Here is a 15637-nt window from a genome sequence, read left to right on the forward strand (position 1 = left end):
AGCATCTGCATGTGTTTAATGGCGCACAGTAATCAGCTGTAGGGAGGTGCGCCACACAACCACATCAACAACACCACAGAGGTAAACACGGAAAATTCTCCTAATGGAAACTTCGCAACATGAAGGAAACAATAACAACAGCTTAAGGATAGTTTGCAGCAGGGACCTGCAGTATAACGACTTCCCACCTCAAGGCAATGGAACAAAATGGAAGATGATGAAATTAAAGACCCGACTAAAGGGCGAGACACATCTGTTTACATATGGTTAGCTGCTACTGTATATGTACAGCGAGTTGAACGGCCTCGCCAGAAACAGTATTTAAGTCTGTGCAATATCTGATTGGAAATGTTTGTTATGGTGGCGATGAGAGTGTTCGATAAAGAAACACGTGTTCTCTTTCATTGTCTCGTTCATCAGGATCCCATTTGCTTTCATTAAACCCTCATTCTGCCCCTAATGGAATCCCACAAATAACACATAATGTCAGCTCCCCTACACAAACTCTATTCTCCTACACAGCTAAATGAATTAAGCTTGCTCTATAAAACCTGCACACACACACACATACACACATACACACACACACACACACACACACACACACAAACACACACACACACACACACACACACACACACACACAAATCTAATTGCAACCATGCTTGGCACATGGCAGCAGCATCTCCATCTACACAGAGTCCAATTTCTTCGCTTTTTGAAAAGTGGGTCAGACGCGTTTGTTTACTGCTAATCAATGTCCTCGTCTGTGCTTTGGCTTTGGGGCTCTTCACCTGTCTGTTCCACTCTGATGAATCCTTCCTTATTCTGACTGCAGACCCAGACCAAACCCCATGGGCCAGCGCTTTAGTCTGAGGTTTGAGGTTGCATCGTAGCAGCAGGGATTGAAAATCAATTGGCAAAATTCTTTTCTAAAAGACTTTCGTTTTCTCCCAGAGAAAGCTTAGTTAGAAACAATAGCTGCAAGGGTCACCTGAAGCCGAGGGCGAGGTGGGTGCAATGTGAGGCCATTTATTAGTTTGACAGGAAGTCCCTTTATGTTGTATTTGCCCTCACTCAGTAGAAAGGAGCTGATTGCCATAAAGCCAGCATGAGGGACATCGGAGGATTGAATGCGGGAATGTGATATGTTATTGGCCATATCCATTATCTGTATCACTCATCCATTGTGGGTGTAGTAAGTGCCATTTAAGTGCTACTAAATTGTTAGTTTCAAAATTGTTTAGTATTTTTGTCTTTTTATATTTGGACAAGTTCAGCGGGCCAGATTCAAAAGCCGTACTTTGCCCATGTCTGGTCTAGATAGTTAATGGGAAACCCGGCCACTATTAAAATGCACTAGGGTCGTCAATTGGAAATGAGTATCACGGTCTCCATATGATTGATCGTGCAGCCCTACCATCCATGTACCTTATGACAAGTGACACTTAACGAGCATCATCACTGTATTGGTCAGCCAATGAAACAGACCACATGATGTCAAAGTGGGAGAAACTCTGCAGCAGCTCATGAACAAGTTCCAAATGGGGAATCGGCTGCTGGCGCTGACGTCGCTTCTCCTCATTAGACACTCAGGAGACGTTGACTCTGGTGCAGCGCTGTCGTCTTTGGCATGTGAATGCCACATATCACCACGGGTTACCACAGACTTTCTCTGGCACATTTTACAGAGGGATGTTGTCTCTCAGAGGATGACAGAGGAGACGAAGAACACAAGAAAGAAAACAATCGATTGCACTGAAGACAGGGGGGGGGGGGGGGGGGGGTAGTCCCACGAGACGCAAGACATTTCCTACAAAATACAGTCCATGTTTTAATCGTGAGGTATATGATCATGAACCTTTGAAGTGTTTTCAATTGTGTAAGTTGTGTTACACAATTGGTCACTAATAATTTACTCTGAGATACTGAATCCAGACGTATTAGCTGAGTAACATTGATGTTTGTCATGTGACTTTTTGAAGAACCTGTGATACTTGTGACCGGAGGTTTTCCAGCTGTGAGGAGACATTTGATGATAAACCTGTCCTGTAGTTCATTAATGTCCGCTCATTATCTTCACTGATACTTTTCTTCTGGCTTCCCGGCAAAGTTCACAGTTTGAACACAGCAGCATTTAGTTGGGAGTTAAGCTTTGTATGCGATGCTGTGAACTGTGCAACAAAATCAGACGATGTCAAGTCAGAGTATGTCAAACTTTTACCTATGTCGAGATAGAGATTCTGCATAAAAACATATCTGTTGATGAGTTTCACTTTATAAATCTGAGTTGGGAAGATTAACCAAAGATGACAACTACATTTTATGTTGATGAACAGGCCAGCTGTGGGCATTCACCAACCAGAGTCAGTGGTTCGATTCCGGCTCCTCCATTCCCCATGCCAACGTGTCCTTGGGCAAGACACTGAACCCTAAATTTCAGTAATCATGACTACAAAAACTCTAGATTTCACATTTACCATAAGCTGTGAAAAGGATGAGGAAGAATAAAGAATGGCAATATAATGCACTTCCCAATACAAGATACTTTTGATGGGTGTGTTTCTATATATATATAAACCTACTGTTAGTATGTATACAAACATGCAAGCATGCATCCAAACAAATAAACAGGTCCATGAGCTCACCAGGAGGCAGTTAAAGATGACGTAGAGGATGAGCATCCACAGGGACCTGTAGCCCATATGCAGCCCCGCCCACAGCCACACCAGAGAGATGAGCAGGAACAGGTAGAGGACAAGCGGCACCTCTGCAGCACAAGAGAACATAGGAATATTAAAATCAATATCAGCAATTTATTGTACTTTATGAATAAGTCTTATTTATTTTACAACCACTCATATACTCCTCCCCTGCGTCTGTGTGTTCACTCCTCTACAGCACTTTTATTCTAAGTACCATAGAGGAGTAAACACTTATCATACCCGCTGTACTTTACAATTTAACATATGATATATATACACTCAACTGCTTTACATTACAGTTTGAAAAGAGCAATGATTAAATGAGTGCAGAATACATCAGGCTTGATTCTCGACAGTGATGCATCATCTTTTGGAGTTAGATCCTCCAGGAGATGTAGAGTGTAAACCTTATTTGCTGCTCAAGTTTCTGAAGCTGGAGGTAACAACCTGCAACATGTGGGGCAGTAAGAAGAGAGGGAGGGGCAGTTAGAGCAATGAGTGAGCCTCAGGAGCTGATTCATGAGCCAGTTCTTAGAGCCCAAATTCAACATATAAATATATTGGCCTTTAAGGCTCCAGCAGTCCTTGTGTGCATGTGGGTTCATGTGGACCCAGATCAATGTCCTAGCAGGGGACTGCGGTGCACTACAGATCTTACGTTTGCCAATAAGCAAGAATGCAGCGTTTCCTCAGCTCGGTACTTCCACTACATCCCTGCCACTCAGGGCCTTGTCTATATAACAGTGTTTGTGCTGCCACTAACACAGTTAATTGCATACGAAGTGCTGATACTATAACAAGACTCAGTGTGTCATTTTGTTTGTGAAAATGGTGGAGACAACTGGTGTGTTCACATTCTTAGCCTCATGTACACATACTGTATGCTTTTTAGATTCTGACACTGTGCAAAAACAAACATTAAAACTGAGAGGTGCAACATCCTGGCTTCAGATTAAAGGAAAAACATGGCAGCACACCCTTTCCCATGGCCAGAACAACAACTGATCACAAACAGCCTAACTCGCTAAATCATCTCTGCTTCGGCAGTGTGTGCCTCTCTGGCTGAGGACTCCGGACATGCAGGCAGGTCAGTAAGTGACAGACAGGTAACCCAGCCTTTTCATTCCATCAGAAGTAAAGGATTATGTTGTGTTTATAGTCCTGCGAGGGTCACAGACTCTTCTTCTATCCATGGCTATCAGGACGTGAAGAGGATTTCAACAAATTAGATAAAAAGTGTTTCAGAACCAACTGAGCTGATGGCCAAAACGGAGGCGAAACAATCTTATGTTCTTACAAAAGTTAAACCATGGCTGCCAGGTTATTGATCCAGAGCCACAGCAGGCCTTTGAACAAAGCGCCTGTCGTCAGAATTGTTTTGATATTCTAAGTCTTCGAAGTGTTTAAGAATGAGATTAAAATGAATAATACATGCCATGGTAAATTATTTACTAAAACAACACAAATACTGATACTTCTAAAGCTCTTAACAAATAAAAAAAGAGCCGTGCCGTTCCCATGTCAATAAACCATGTAGCAAACAACGTCTTGGCTCACCTCACCTCTCTCTGTACTTCAGAGGGTGGAACTCGCTGCGACTCATGTTTCCTAAATACCGAAGCTTACCTCATACCATTGAAAGGTGATGTCAACTATTATCATTAATAATAATTACACGTATGGCTTCTCTCTGTAGTTTGAAGTTGTACTCAGTAATCAGCCCTTTAGCAAACAGGGCCCTAAAACAAACTCAAATGCGAGCGATCCAACAATTGTCAACTACCTTGTGATCTTGTGTTAAAACGCACACCTTCTGCCCTGCATGCTGTACACACTATACACACAGCTCACACAGAACGCATCATCTGTATTTGGACTGTGTCGGGCATCAGATAAGATGTGGCCACCGAAAAGCTCTTACTGCAAGTTTCTGAACTGAGCTCTGCTGTGGCAACTCGGTGATACTGGTAACCCACTGTTTCTCAGAGCTGATACTCTCAGGTGTAGAAGAAGGGATATAACAGATTCATTTAGCTTCTTTTGAACCACTGCCCAATGATTATGATCAGTGGTGCAAGGGTTCAGGAGAACAACCTCAGTCCCTCATTGGAGTGGAGACTGATATAATTCTTCTCCTCTCCTCTCAGTTTAAAAATAATCCCCCTCCCCTATTAATACACCAGATAATAAGGAGACGAATAAAATGAGAACTGCCAATCAGGAGCAGGTGGATTCATCGCAACACAGAAAGACAGGCCTGATAAATAAAATAGCTCAGGAGGGAATGAAGGAGAACCTGATGGTAACAACTCCTCTATTTAAAAAATATCTTATGTGGTAACTATAAAGATGAGGGCTAAAAAAAAGCGATAGAATCAGACATAAAAATGAAGGAAATGTATTGATATGTGTCACTGCCCTGTTGAATGGTCAGATGGTTTAAAAAAGTACTGGTTCACTTAAAGTTGGTCAAAATTTGAACACTCCTTGCCCAGAATTAAGTCCAGGTTCTATGAGGTATGGAGACCTTTCTATGAGGTATGGAAAAAATTTGAGAACTTAAAAGATCAAAAGGATTTGGTTGAGCATTTCTCCAGAATAGATTATACCTCTGGATCTTCAGTCTTCTAAATGAATCATTTATTTAATATTTGATTGTCCTAACTGTATTTCCTTATGAATGAATTTACTGTCTTTGTGTTTCATTACATAGGGATTTCTTCGGAACAGATGAGCTGGTGTTAAACTGACCTTCGAATCCGATGCACAAATTAAAAATGTCCCCACAGAGTCAGTCTGACCTGAGTCTGCTGGTCGGCGTTATGTAGGACAGTCCGTACAGTTCACTTCACAAGTAGGATGGAAACACAAGGCACGAGGCCCAGGTTTGCACAGAAAGTCCTCACTTAGGTGTCACTTCCACCACCACACTCAGTTCCACTCTGCTCAGACATTTCCTCCTTAGCTCACTGCAGCTTTCCTCTATTTTCATCCCTCTTTCTTTAATTTGGAGACTTCCCTCCTTTAAAACTTCATCCATTGTTTTCATTGCTGTTTACACCCTTTTTATGTTTGTTTGTTTGATTTTAAGCAGAATAATGCTAAAAAAAACTGCGCTGGAACTTGATTAAGATTAAGATGCATTTATTAGTCCCAAACACATGCAAAGGTAGGGAAATTTAACCTCTGCTTTTGACCCATCTGTGTGCAGGACACACAGAGCAGTGAGCAGCCATGTACGGCGCTCGGGGAGCAGATGTTGGGGGAGTAAGGTGCCTTGCTCAGGGGCACTAGAGAGGGTAGAGAGACTCTTGGATTTTTGGATAGATCAATCCAGGTTCGTCTTTTGTTGTCTCTCCGTGGAGTCGAACCCGAGACGAACCAGAGACCTTCTCTGCCCATAGTCCAAGTTTCTGCCACTAGACCACCGCCTCTCCGGATGTGATGCGATTCAGGAGAAAACCCTGTCTCTGAAAACTCAGAGATAGGGCTGTTTGGAGGGCTGGACATTTTCACAGATTTACAGAGATTCATTCATGAACTAAATCAGGCATATCTGTGGAACTGAAATCTATGAGTGTGTGCCATTTGGTGTAGCTTGTTTGGATTTAAGGCCATAGCGGAGGTATATGCTTAACTGAGTGTCATTAGTTAATCAGTTAGTTAGATGGTTAGTTCATTTAGCAGAAATACCTATTTTTCACTTTCTTTAAAAATACATCTTTGACCAATTTTATTGGATTGATGTTGACGACTGAGTGCAATTTGGTGAAAATCCTTAAAATCTAAATCTAGCAGATTTTTACATAGGGCAGTAATCTTCAGCCATATAATACAGTTTGAAGTTACTTTCTGTTGAGCAGATTCATAAGTGCTTATATTATAATATGTGTATGTTACATTGGTTTTCATGTCCACTGTTCAGGACTAAGTTGCATGACAAATAAAAGATTTAGGTTATCAGATCTTGCTTTTATATTTCTTCAATGATAAGAACTAGACAAATGTGAAGGACTGATTGGCCTTGGTAAAGGTTTGTGCTCACTGAGGTTCATTCTAGCTGTTCTATTGTTTCAGTTTTACTACTTGCTTTGCATTAAGCCCACTGTGGACATTCTGTCTCGGTGAGTGTTTTCTTGCAGCTGAAAGATCTGTTGCTGCTATTTAACCAACTTTCTCCTGCTCCTGCTTACACTTATATCTGCACGGACGTTTTCTAGCCTTCTCTCTCTTCTAGCTTGCACATCTGTCTCTTTCTCCTCCCTCCCTGGTAGGTTTTTTCCAGCCCTGTAAGCACATTCCAGTCTGTGGACAGGCCAGCGCTCCCACAGTAAGAGTAAAGTTCCCATGGCCAAATGAGATATCTCTAGGCAGAGAGAAGCAGAGCAGGCTCACGCTTTCAGCCGGTACATATGTGAACATGTATAAGATTGTATTAACGTGTATGTAATGAAGTTTATGTGAGACCAAAGTATGTGAGAGGGATATGGCTCTCCGCTGAACAGATGCTAAATGATGTCAAGGGGGTATCTTTATGTTTGGCCGAGCTTTAACCCCCAGCGGTGTAATTTCTGTCTCAAACGTCGTCTTGTGATTTTTGGAGCAGAGGAGGGAGCTGCTTTTCTCCACAGTCAGAGGGGCTCCAGTTTACTTTTGATCAGAGCGGGCTCCCGGTGTGAGAAGACAAACTGAGAAGGGAGCGCGGGTTCAACAAAATCTGGGAGAAACTCAAGACTGGTGCTGACATTACTGTCAAAGAGGGGTCAGCAGCTGTCATAACAACACGCTGCAATAAGAGTGTGCTGTGAAAGCACACCCCACACATACAACTTGTGTTTGTGTGCACGAAGTGTGAACATGTCGACACATTACAAGCGATGTTTTCTTTACAGTTTAAAGTAAAATAATATTCTACTGATCGCATTATTAAGGGTATTAAGGTCATTTTAAAGAAAAACCCTAAAGAAATTAAGGATTCTTATGTAAATTTGGAAATTCATGAAGGAAGATAAGCCTAATAACTTAAATATTCTCTGCTTACAATTTAGAGAACCTTATGCTGCTGTACTAAAAATTCTGTATGTTTAGTATTAGGAAATGTCTTGTGTTATCTGTTGGGCCGGTGCACTTTATATGTTTCACTCTGGGAGAGTGGGAAACGTCGTTTCGATTCCTTGTATGTTCTGAACATGTTAAGAATTTGACAATAAAGCTACTTTATCTTTATCTTTTAAAGAAATTACACCTGCAAAAAAAGCAGATTCAGACTTTTCTTTTTAACTCCACCAAGGAGGTTTTGGATTTTCCTGTTTGTTTGTCTGATAGCAGGATTACACAAAAACTATATGCATCAGATTACCATGAATCTTGGTTGAATGATGTCGGGGTCAGTAAAGAACCAATTCAATTTTGGAGCAGCTCCCGATCAGGTGTTGGATCCAGGAATCTTTTCTTTCACGGTCTTTAACAATGTGAGATTTGCTCCATTCGGAACATTATTTGTGGATCTTGATGAAAAAAAATCTGGCTTGTGTAAAGAAATGATATTTATGAGAATGTGCAAACTGATGTTGATCCAAATAAATGTGGTTTCATAGGGAGACTGTTGTGCTTGAGGGAGAAATGCACTCTAATGAGTGTTATTCTTGTTTAATGTTTATATTCATCTGAAGTAATGATCTTCATGTTTTGTTTTAGATGTTTAGTTATATCCAGCAATCATTGGCAAAGGAAACTTATTACACCATATATATAAAGTTGAATTCTTTGATATGTCCTAAATGTAGCCATAACAAATATTCCTGGTTAAACCAGGTATGCAAAATTAATCCAACATGAACACCCTCTAAAAAACTGTTTGCATTTCAAGGATGTGAGAGCAAAATATAAACACATGTCTGGCATCCAAACAAAGCTACAACACAGCCTGAAAAGCACAAAGTCCAAAATATGGAGTTCTGCAATCAAACCTCATCACATCTATTTGTTTATTTCCACATTCCTGAACATTCAGCGATCAAAGTGCCAGCAGGGAACACTCGGGGCCACTGACACAGAACAATAATGGTTATTCATTCAACTCCGCTCTGTTGAAAATTGAAATTCTGCTCCGTATCAAAAGAACACCATGTCTCTCAAACACACCTTGCAGGCTCAACGGGGAAACACGATAAGGGCTTTAACTTTGGTTGGGGCTTTGTTTTGAAAAGGCACAGTTGTAAGTTCTAGTTTTCTGTGTTTATCAGTCACCTCGGGTCTTCGCTGAGGTACAGGTACATGTCTGCTGGCGGGAGCAAACGTGCAGGCACACGCAGGCACGCTTTCTAGATAACACCGACGTCAGAGGTCCAGCTGTATCTCCCTTCTCAAAATCACACACACAATGAAAGAGATTGGGGAGATAGAGCGGGTGTTCTTCAACAAGAAGGTCGCTGGTTCGATTCCCGCTCTTTCCCATTTGCATGCTTAAGCGTCCTTGGCAAGATACTGAACCCCTAAATGGCCCCTCATAAATGTTGAGTGTATAAACATCGCGGCTGTGGTAAACATTTCCAGAGACGTCACTATTAAACCCAAGGATTGTCGGTACAGTGTTGAACTTCCCCTTGACATCGACAACGAAACACTTTTTTATATATACAGGCTTCGGGTCTTACAGGAGCATATAACATTGTTTCACAATCTTTTAGCTTATGGTAGGTTAACATTAGATGGTTCAAATATTATGGTTAATATTGAAAATCTCCATTCAGTAAACGAATGGGATCTTTACCTCCGGAGCCAGGCGGTTGAGCTCTGAAACTGGTCGGGGTATTTTGTAGCAGCACCTGTTGCTTTGAAACCAACTCTGACAAACTGCAGCGAGGTACAAAGTGGTAGCAGCTGCATGACCTGTGTCTAGAACAATCAAATATAGCAGACCTTCCCCTCACTCTGTTTTATTCACCTTTGGACTCTGGACATGTTGGTATAAAGCCAAAACTGATACACTGCCCTGTATTGTCCACTGTGTGCGCTGTCAAAAGCAGTAACAAAGAAAAGGAAAGAAAACTGCAGCTATATGCAGTCTTTCGTCTTTGTGTGCATGTTGTGTTCATGCTTATATACAATGCTCATGCATGTGCATGTGTATGCTTCTGAAGCCTGTAGGCACAGGCTACACTGATTCATCACAGCAGGAGCTCTGATAATGAATGGTGCTGTCCAAGTTTTGGATTCGTATATTTTCTCAGTGCAGCTGCTTTATACAGAACTACACACACATATATACACTTCGCATATGTTCACACCTCAAGGGAAGCCCCCTGAAGTTACACTGCTGCTTTGATGAGTGTGTCCTGAGCTGCCTTTCCCACACATTTGTTCCTTCTTTCGGTGTAAATCAGGAATTTTAGAAGCTGACGCAACTTCATCCTTTCTCTTTGAACATAAAGCAGAATAATATATTCCTTGACTCCTTTGCCCTCAACTCATCAGAACCCTGTCCTATCTACTTTCTCATTCCAGCCAGTCTTTATTATGTACTGCCTGTTCTGAGCCTGCCTGTTTTGAACGGGCAGTTTGCCTGGCCTGTGGTGATGCTGGTTGCTGTGAAATTGACCTGCAGTAATTGAGCTGAGACAAGTAAAGCCTGACTGCAGGTCTCAGTCCACAGAACCATGAAGCTGCACCCCCGCTGCTGCACAAAGAGCAGAACCATGAGCTGGAGAATCAGTTGCAAACAGTTATTCAAAGATGTATTATAACTGAATGTATCCTGTGTTCAAATCCCACCAATTTGCACTTTGAACCCTGAATAATGCACATGATGAAGGGTTCTAGAGATAAGAGTTCCACAAACAGAACTGTCTTGAACTATAAGATAAACTGTCCACATTGTCCGTCCACAGTAAAATATACCCGTCAGGTAAAAACCCTATCGTCTGACCTTCAGCCTCAGTCTGGTTTGGGACTGAGAAAGTATCGCTCTCCTTTTAATAATGCACATCTACCTGCAGCTCAGCAGAATGCTGTTTTGATTTATCTTGCACGACTTCAGAGGCCGCACACAGTGTGTAGGGCAAACAGGTCACCGGGACTGGCACCGGTTCAACCTTTGCTTTGTAATTGAAGGGCCTTGACTTGGCAAAACAAGCTTAAACCTGCTGACGCTTACCGATTGGCCGCTGATTACAGCCATGATACCGAGGGACTAAACTTCTTAAATGGAGCTTTAAACTGCCTGTGTTCAGCGAATCCTTTCATTAAGACAAACAACTGTAGTGGCTGAATAAAAGGTCAGGCATTGATAATAAACTTGTTCCTGCTGAGTTTCGGTATCATGTACGGTGCACACTGAGTCTGAAAGCTGGGGAAAATAGGGGCTGATACTTCTGGCCCAAAATATGGGTGGGTGCAGTCTAGTTCCTGAAGGCATTCTGGCAACAGGTTCCTTGTTTCTGTTGCGTCTGTATGTGTGCATTCAACAAGAATGATAGTGTGACTGTACATGTAAACAATGTTCTTTGCATGTCCATGCAAAGTTTTGTATCCAAAGTTTGCGCAATTGCAAAAACATGCCTATGCATTATACTGTGTACATGTTTGCCGGTTTGTTGGGTACCTGTGCTGTTGGTGCGTCCACGGTAAATGTCGTCATAAGCCTTCCACTGCTGAGTAACCTGGTAGGCATGGATGAACACGACCAGCACTGCTACCAGACAGATGAGGGGAACCAGCACGGCCGTGCTCAGAGCCGCGTAGATGTTGGGGATAAAGCACCTAGAGGAGAGAGGGACAGAGATGTGAGTGTTTTGGTTTTGCCTGAGAGGAGAACAAGGAAAGGTTGAGAGGGGGGAAAATTGCGTCAAAGGTGAGCTGTGGAAAACAGAAACGCATTAGACGCCTGTTGTGCTATATTTACTCCAGTTAATACTTTGTTTCTTCGGGTTTCACAAACAGGAACGGCTTAAAACTCAACAGCAGCATTAGTGCTCAACAGCAGCTTTTGCCTTTAGCGGCTAAATGTGCATGTTCTCAGGTTCTCTGAACAACCAGGTCGCCCTGCAGCTACAGCGGGATAATATCTAATGCCATACACACTTTGTTTAAAGGGTGAAATAACATGACAGAAAACAAACTAATGAATATTCCATTGAAAATGTGTGGATTGTGAGAGTTCACCTGCAGAGAGAATGGTTTGAATTTCAGGATTAATTCAAGGTCAACTGTCAATTCATTTCTCTTTATCTACACTGTTTATTAGTGTGAGCGAGTATTTGACTGTCCTTCTCTGTGTCCGTTTCCTGGGAAATCTCTGGAGTCTGTTTTTGTTTTATTAAGTAAAATAAAATGGACTGAAATATTTCTCTCTGGGAAAATCAACATGGTCATATAAACTGTAACTGCCAAACAACTATGAAACCACCCATGTGACTTTCACAAAACAAGCTCAGCCCCTTGTTTGGTGGGAGAAAGACATACAGATAGGCCCTCAGTAAAGGCAGAGAAGTAATTGGAACAACGCTAGTCATAACATAACATGAGGTATTCCAAATAGAGCACTGCATTACCCCGCCCCAGCATGACAGCCGGACTATGAGAGTGTGAACTCACTGGAATATGGATATTTGTGCTGCTGTGGCCTTGTGAGTGAGGGGATGAGATCCTCCTGCACTGAAAATCTCACAAGCGAGTACGATCCCAGGGATTCTTGCAGTGGATGGGGGAAGCTTTACCCAGGGGCCCATTTCATTTAATTCATGGTTTGGGAGAGAACAAATAAAATGAGCAGTGCCTTTTTATGTCTTTTTTTTTTTTTACAGAGTCATTACTGTGATGTTCGTTTTTTACACCACGTTGTGAGGTAATGGGTCGTTCCAGGACATGGGTGTGTGACATGTGTCAGCTCTCAGCTTACATGACATTTTCGAAGGAGACTATAAAACCTTTACAGGGTAGAGGCATGTCCCGCTCTTCAGGAAATGACTCGAGCAGCAATAAATCTGCAAAGGTGACCCTAAACCTAACCATTTATATTATTCAAATAAAATAAAATAATGAAAATTTGACATGAGTAATTTATTTATTATACTATTGCCTTTATTGATGAGACAATCCAATTTTGGGGATTTTGTCTGTTGAATAGAACTTTTCATCTTTCATCTCCCATTTAGATCGCCTCCCAACTTTATGTTCCCACTTTCTGTTTTATCCAGAAGGGTCTGTTCAATTTAAAGTTGTACTCCCAATGTGCGCCAGTAAAAACTAAATTGGCTCTCAAGCAGACATGTGTGATCCTGATGAACATACACCTTGAGCCAACTACATAAACAACAAGGTAAAAAAAAAAACATGAAATCATGATATAAACATGGAGAAAAAGAAGACGACACCTGTTGATTTAGAAGTGCGCCACTAAGCATACATTGTTGCCTATGGATTTAGTAGCAGTTCCTATAAAAAGGTTACCAACAGCTGTTTGAATATATATCACACAACAAGTACATACAGTTACAATCCAATGCAAAGCTGACTACTTATGCTAGGTCTGAGCATGACACCTGTTTGTCCGCAGGCCGGGCGAAACTGAGACAAACAAGAGGCTACCTGTTTACACTGATGAGGAGGAGAGGGAGAGAGAGAAGGAGGGAGGGGGAGAGGGAGAGAAGGAGAGAAGGAGGGAGGGAGGGAGTGAGAGAGAGAGAGGGAATGGATTCTTTCCCTCACAGAGGAAGGTACGCTCCACGGGAAGCTGAATACTCCTCTGTATCCCTAAATCTCTCATGTGTACGCTCACTGTCCGACACGCACCCGCCTACAGGAAACACGCGTGCACTCCTGATCCCAGGGATAACAGCCACACCTCGGACCACTGGCTAATTTTAGATGTGATTTAAGGGTTTCTAACTTCATCAAAGTTTGACTTTGCCGTGTCGTGCACACTCCAAGTGGGATGATAAATCGACATGGGAAGGATAGAAAGACACACATACACACATCTGACTAGAGTAAACAAACACATAAAGAACCATAACCTCTCCGAGTTATTTGAAGCTTGTTTCCCTGCTGTGTGAAAGCCTCCACCCTCCAGGTAGTGGGGAGACGCACGCAAACACCGAAACTCCCCGATTCGTTCAGCCGATTGGTCGAGCCACCTCCTCACATGATGTCGCAGACTCAGGTGTTTTCTGTTTGCTCAACTCAAGTCAGGGTGTAAAAATGAAACTGAAGTCACCGTGACTGACACAAACCGGTTTTGAAAGCACATTCCTGAGCCGTCTCAGGAAAACAGATTACCCTGGAATTATTCCACCTCCCTTTCATCAGTTCTCACAACCACTCGTGTATGTATTAGTGTCTTGCGCCATGCACTCACACGTCTCCTTGCACCAGTCCGTACACGGCGTGTATCGTCCAGCCGAAGCCGCCGAGCAACACGATAACCAGGACTATGATGACGAGGGCGGGAAGTCCCCAGCCCAACAGGAAGTAGAGCAGGTGGCGGCGCTCGGTGTGCTCGTCATTCATCACCAGCACTTGCCAGAAGTTCACGGCCTGGGGACACGGTTAGAGGAAAACAACATGTGAACACAGATATGTTCCCGCACAGGCAACACGTTAGTGGGTAATACATTTTAAACCTGCAACAGCTCTGGGATGTTGTGAGGAAAAGCAAAGTGTTTGGACTTTGAATGATTTTTTTCCATGTCTCAAACAGCCACACTTTTATACACACACACAACAGTGATGTTTGCTTTCTAATCTAGCAGGCTTTGATAGACTGCTCCATCAGATGCACTAAGCCCTGCATTGTTACATAAGTGGCTTTCCTGAACACCTGTTCGGGGAAACAGACACATTGTCTTTTCCCCGAGTGAAGATCTCACACAGGGACAATGCCGTATCATTAATCTGATACACTGGTGGAGAGCAAACTTTATTTTAAGTTTTAAAGACGAGCTCAAAGGTAAATACAAACTTGCTCTCTGTTTTCTAGTCTAACCTGTCTGCTGGGTTTATAGTTAAAGTCCATTGTTTGGTTTCAGGATGACACACATTTATGCAACGGCGCCACGGCTACAACGAACAACAGCTGACGGTGTTTGTTTGTGTCCGTCCGTCTGAGGACATTCGCATCGAGGACACGGTGACGCATTTAATAACTGGAGGTTAGGAGATGCTTAGCCATATCGAAGGAGACTATAAAACCTTTACAGGGTAGAGGCATGTCCCGCTCTTCAGGAAATGACTCGAGCAGCAATAAATCTGCAAAAGTGACCCTAAACCTAACCATTTCTATTATTCAAATAAAATAAAATAATGAAAATTTGACATGAGTAATTTATTTATTATACTATTGCCTTTATTGATGAGACAATCCAATTTTGGGGATTTTGTCTGTTGAATAGAACTTTTCATCTTTCATCTCCCATTTAGATCGCCTCCCAAATTTATGTTCCCACTTTCTGTTTTATCCACAGGTGACGCATTTAATAACTGGAGGTTAGGAGATGCTTAGCCATATCCATACACATACACAACACCGGCAAAACAAACACACAATACACTCTGTGCTCAGGATACACCGTTGTGTAACAGCTTGGCTGCACTGCCCTGAGACAATAGTCAATCAAGAGCTGCCTCGCCTTCTCTGGGAGCAGGCTGGAGCCAACAAGACATGCACAGTAAATGCATTATGGGTAAGACTGTGTAACAGAGTGTGCGCTCTGCAACGGCTGCGCCACTCGCTGGCTGTTGATACTGCAGCCTCAGGCTACATGTAAACTACAGAGATCTCGTTTGAAAATGGCTTTTCATAATAAAATAATCTCTCTCCAGCGTATACACTTTGGCTCTGCATCAGTTTTAATCCTGTCCAAACTAACTAGCGCACGTCACGTGACCACTCACATGCAATGGGTGTGCACGTTCTGGTGTACACATCACTTGCT

The 15637-nt window shown here is 42.5% G+C and overlaps 1 protein-coding gene across 1 annotated transcript in view; it reads right to left on the reverse strand.

The window, feature by feature from the left end:
• adgrv1 (adhesion G protein-coupled receptor V1) overlaps window positions 1-15637 on the reverse strand; it is a 98742-nt gene that overhangs the window by 9703 nt on the left and 73402 nt on the right. The window contains exons 90-92 of the mRNA XM_062382587.1: window positions 14062-14240; window positions 11308-11465; window positions 2649-2770 (exon numbers count right to left, since the gene is read on the reverse strand). Of these exons, the coding sequence (XP_062238571.1) occupies window positions 2649-2770; window positions 11308-11465; window positions 14062-14240 (459 nt within the window). The remainder of the gene's footprint in view (window positions 1-2648; window positions 2771-11307; window positions 11466-14061; window positions 14241-15637) is intronic.

Source organism: Platichthys flesus, chromosome 3 (assembly GCF_949316205.1).
Source record: "Platichthys flesus chromosome 3, fPlaFle2.1, whole genome shotgun sequence".
Lineage (NCBI taxonomy): Eukaryota > Metazoa > Chordata > Actinopteri > Pleuronectiformes > Pleuronectidae > Platichthys > Platichthys flesus.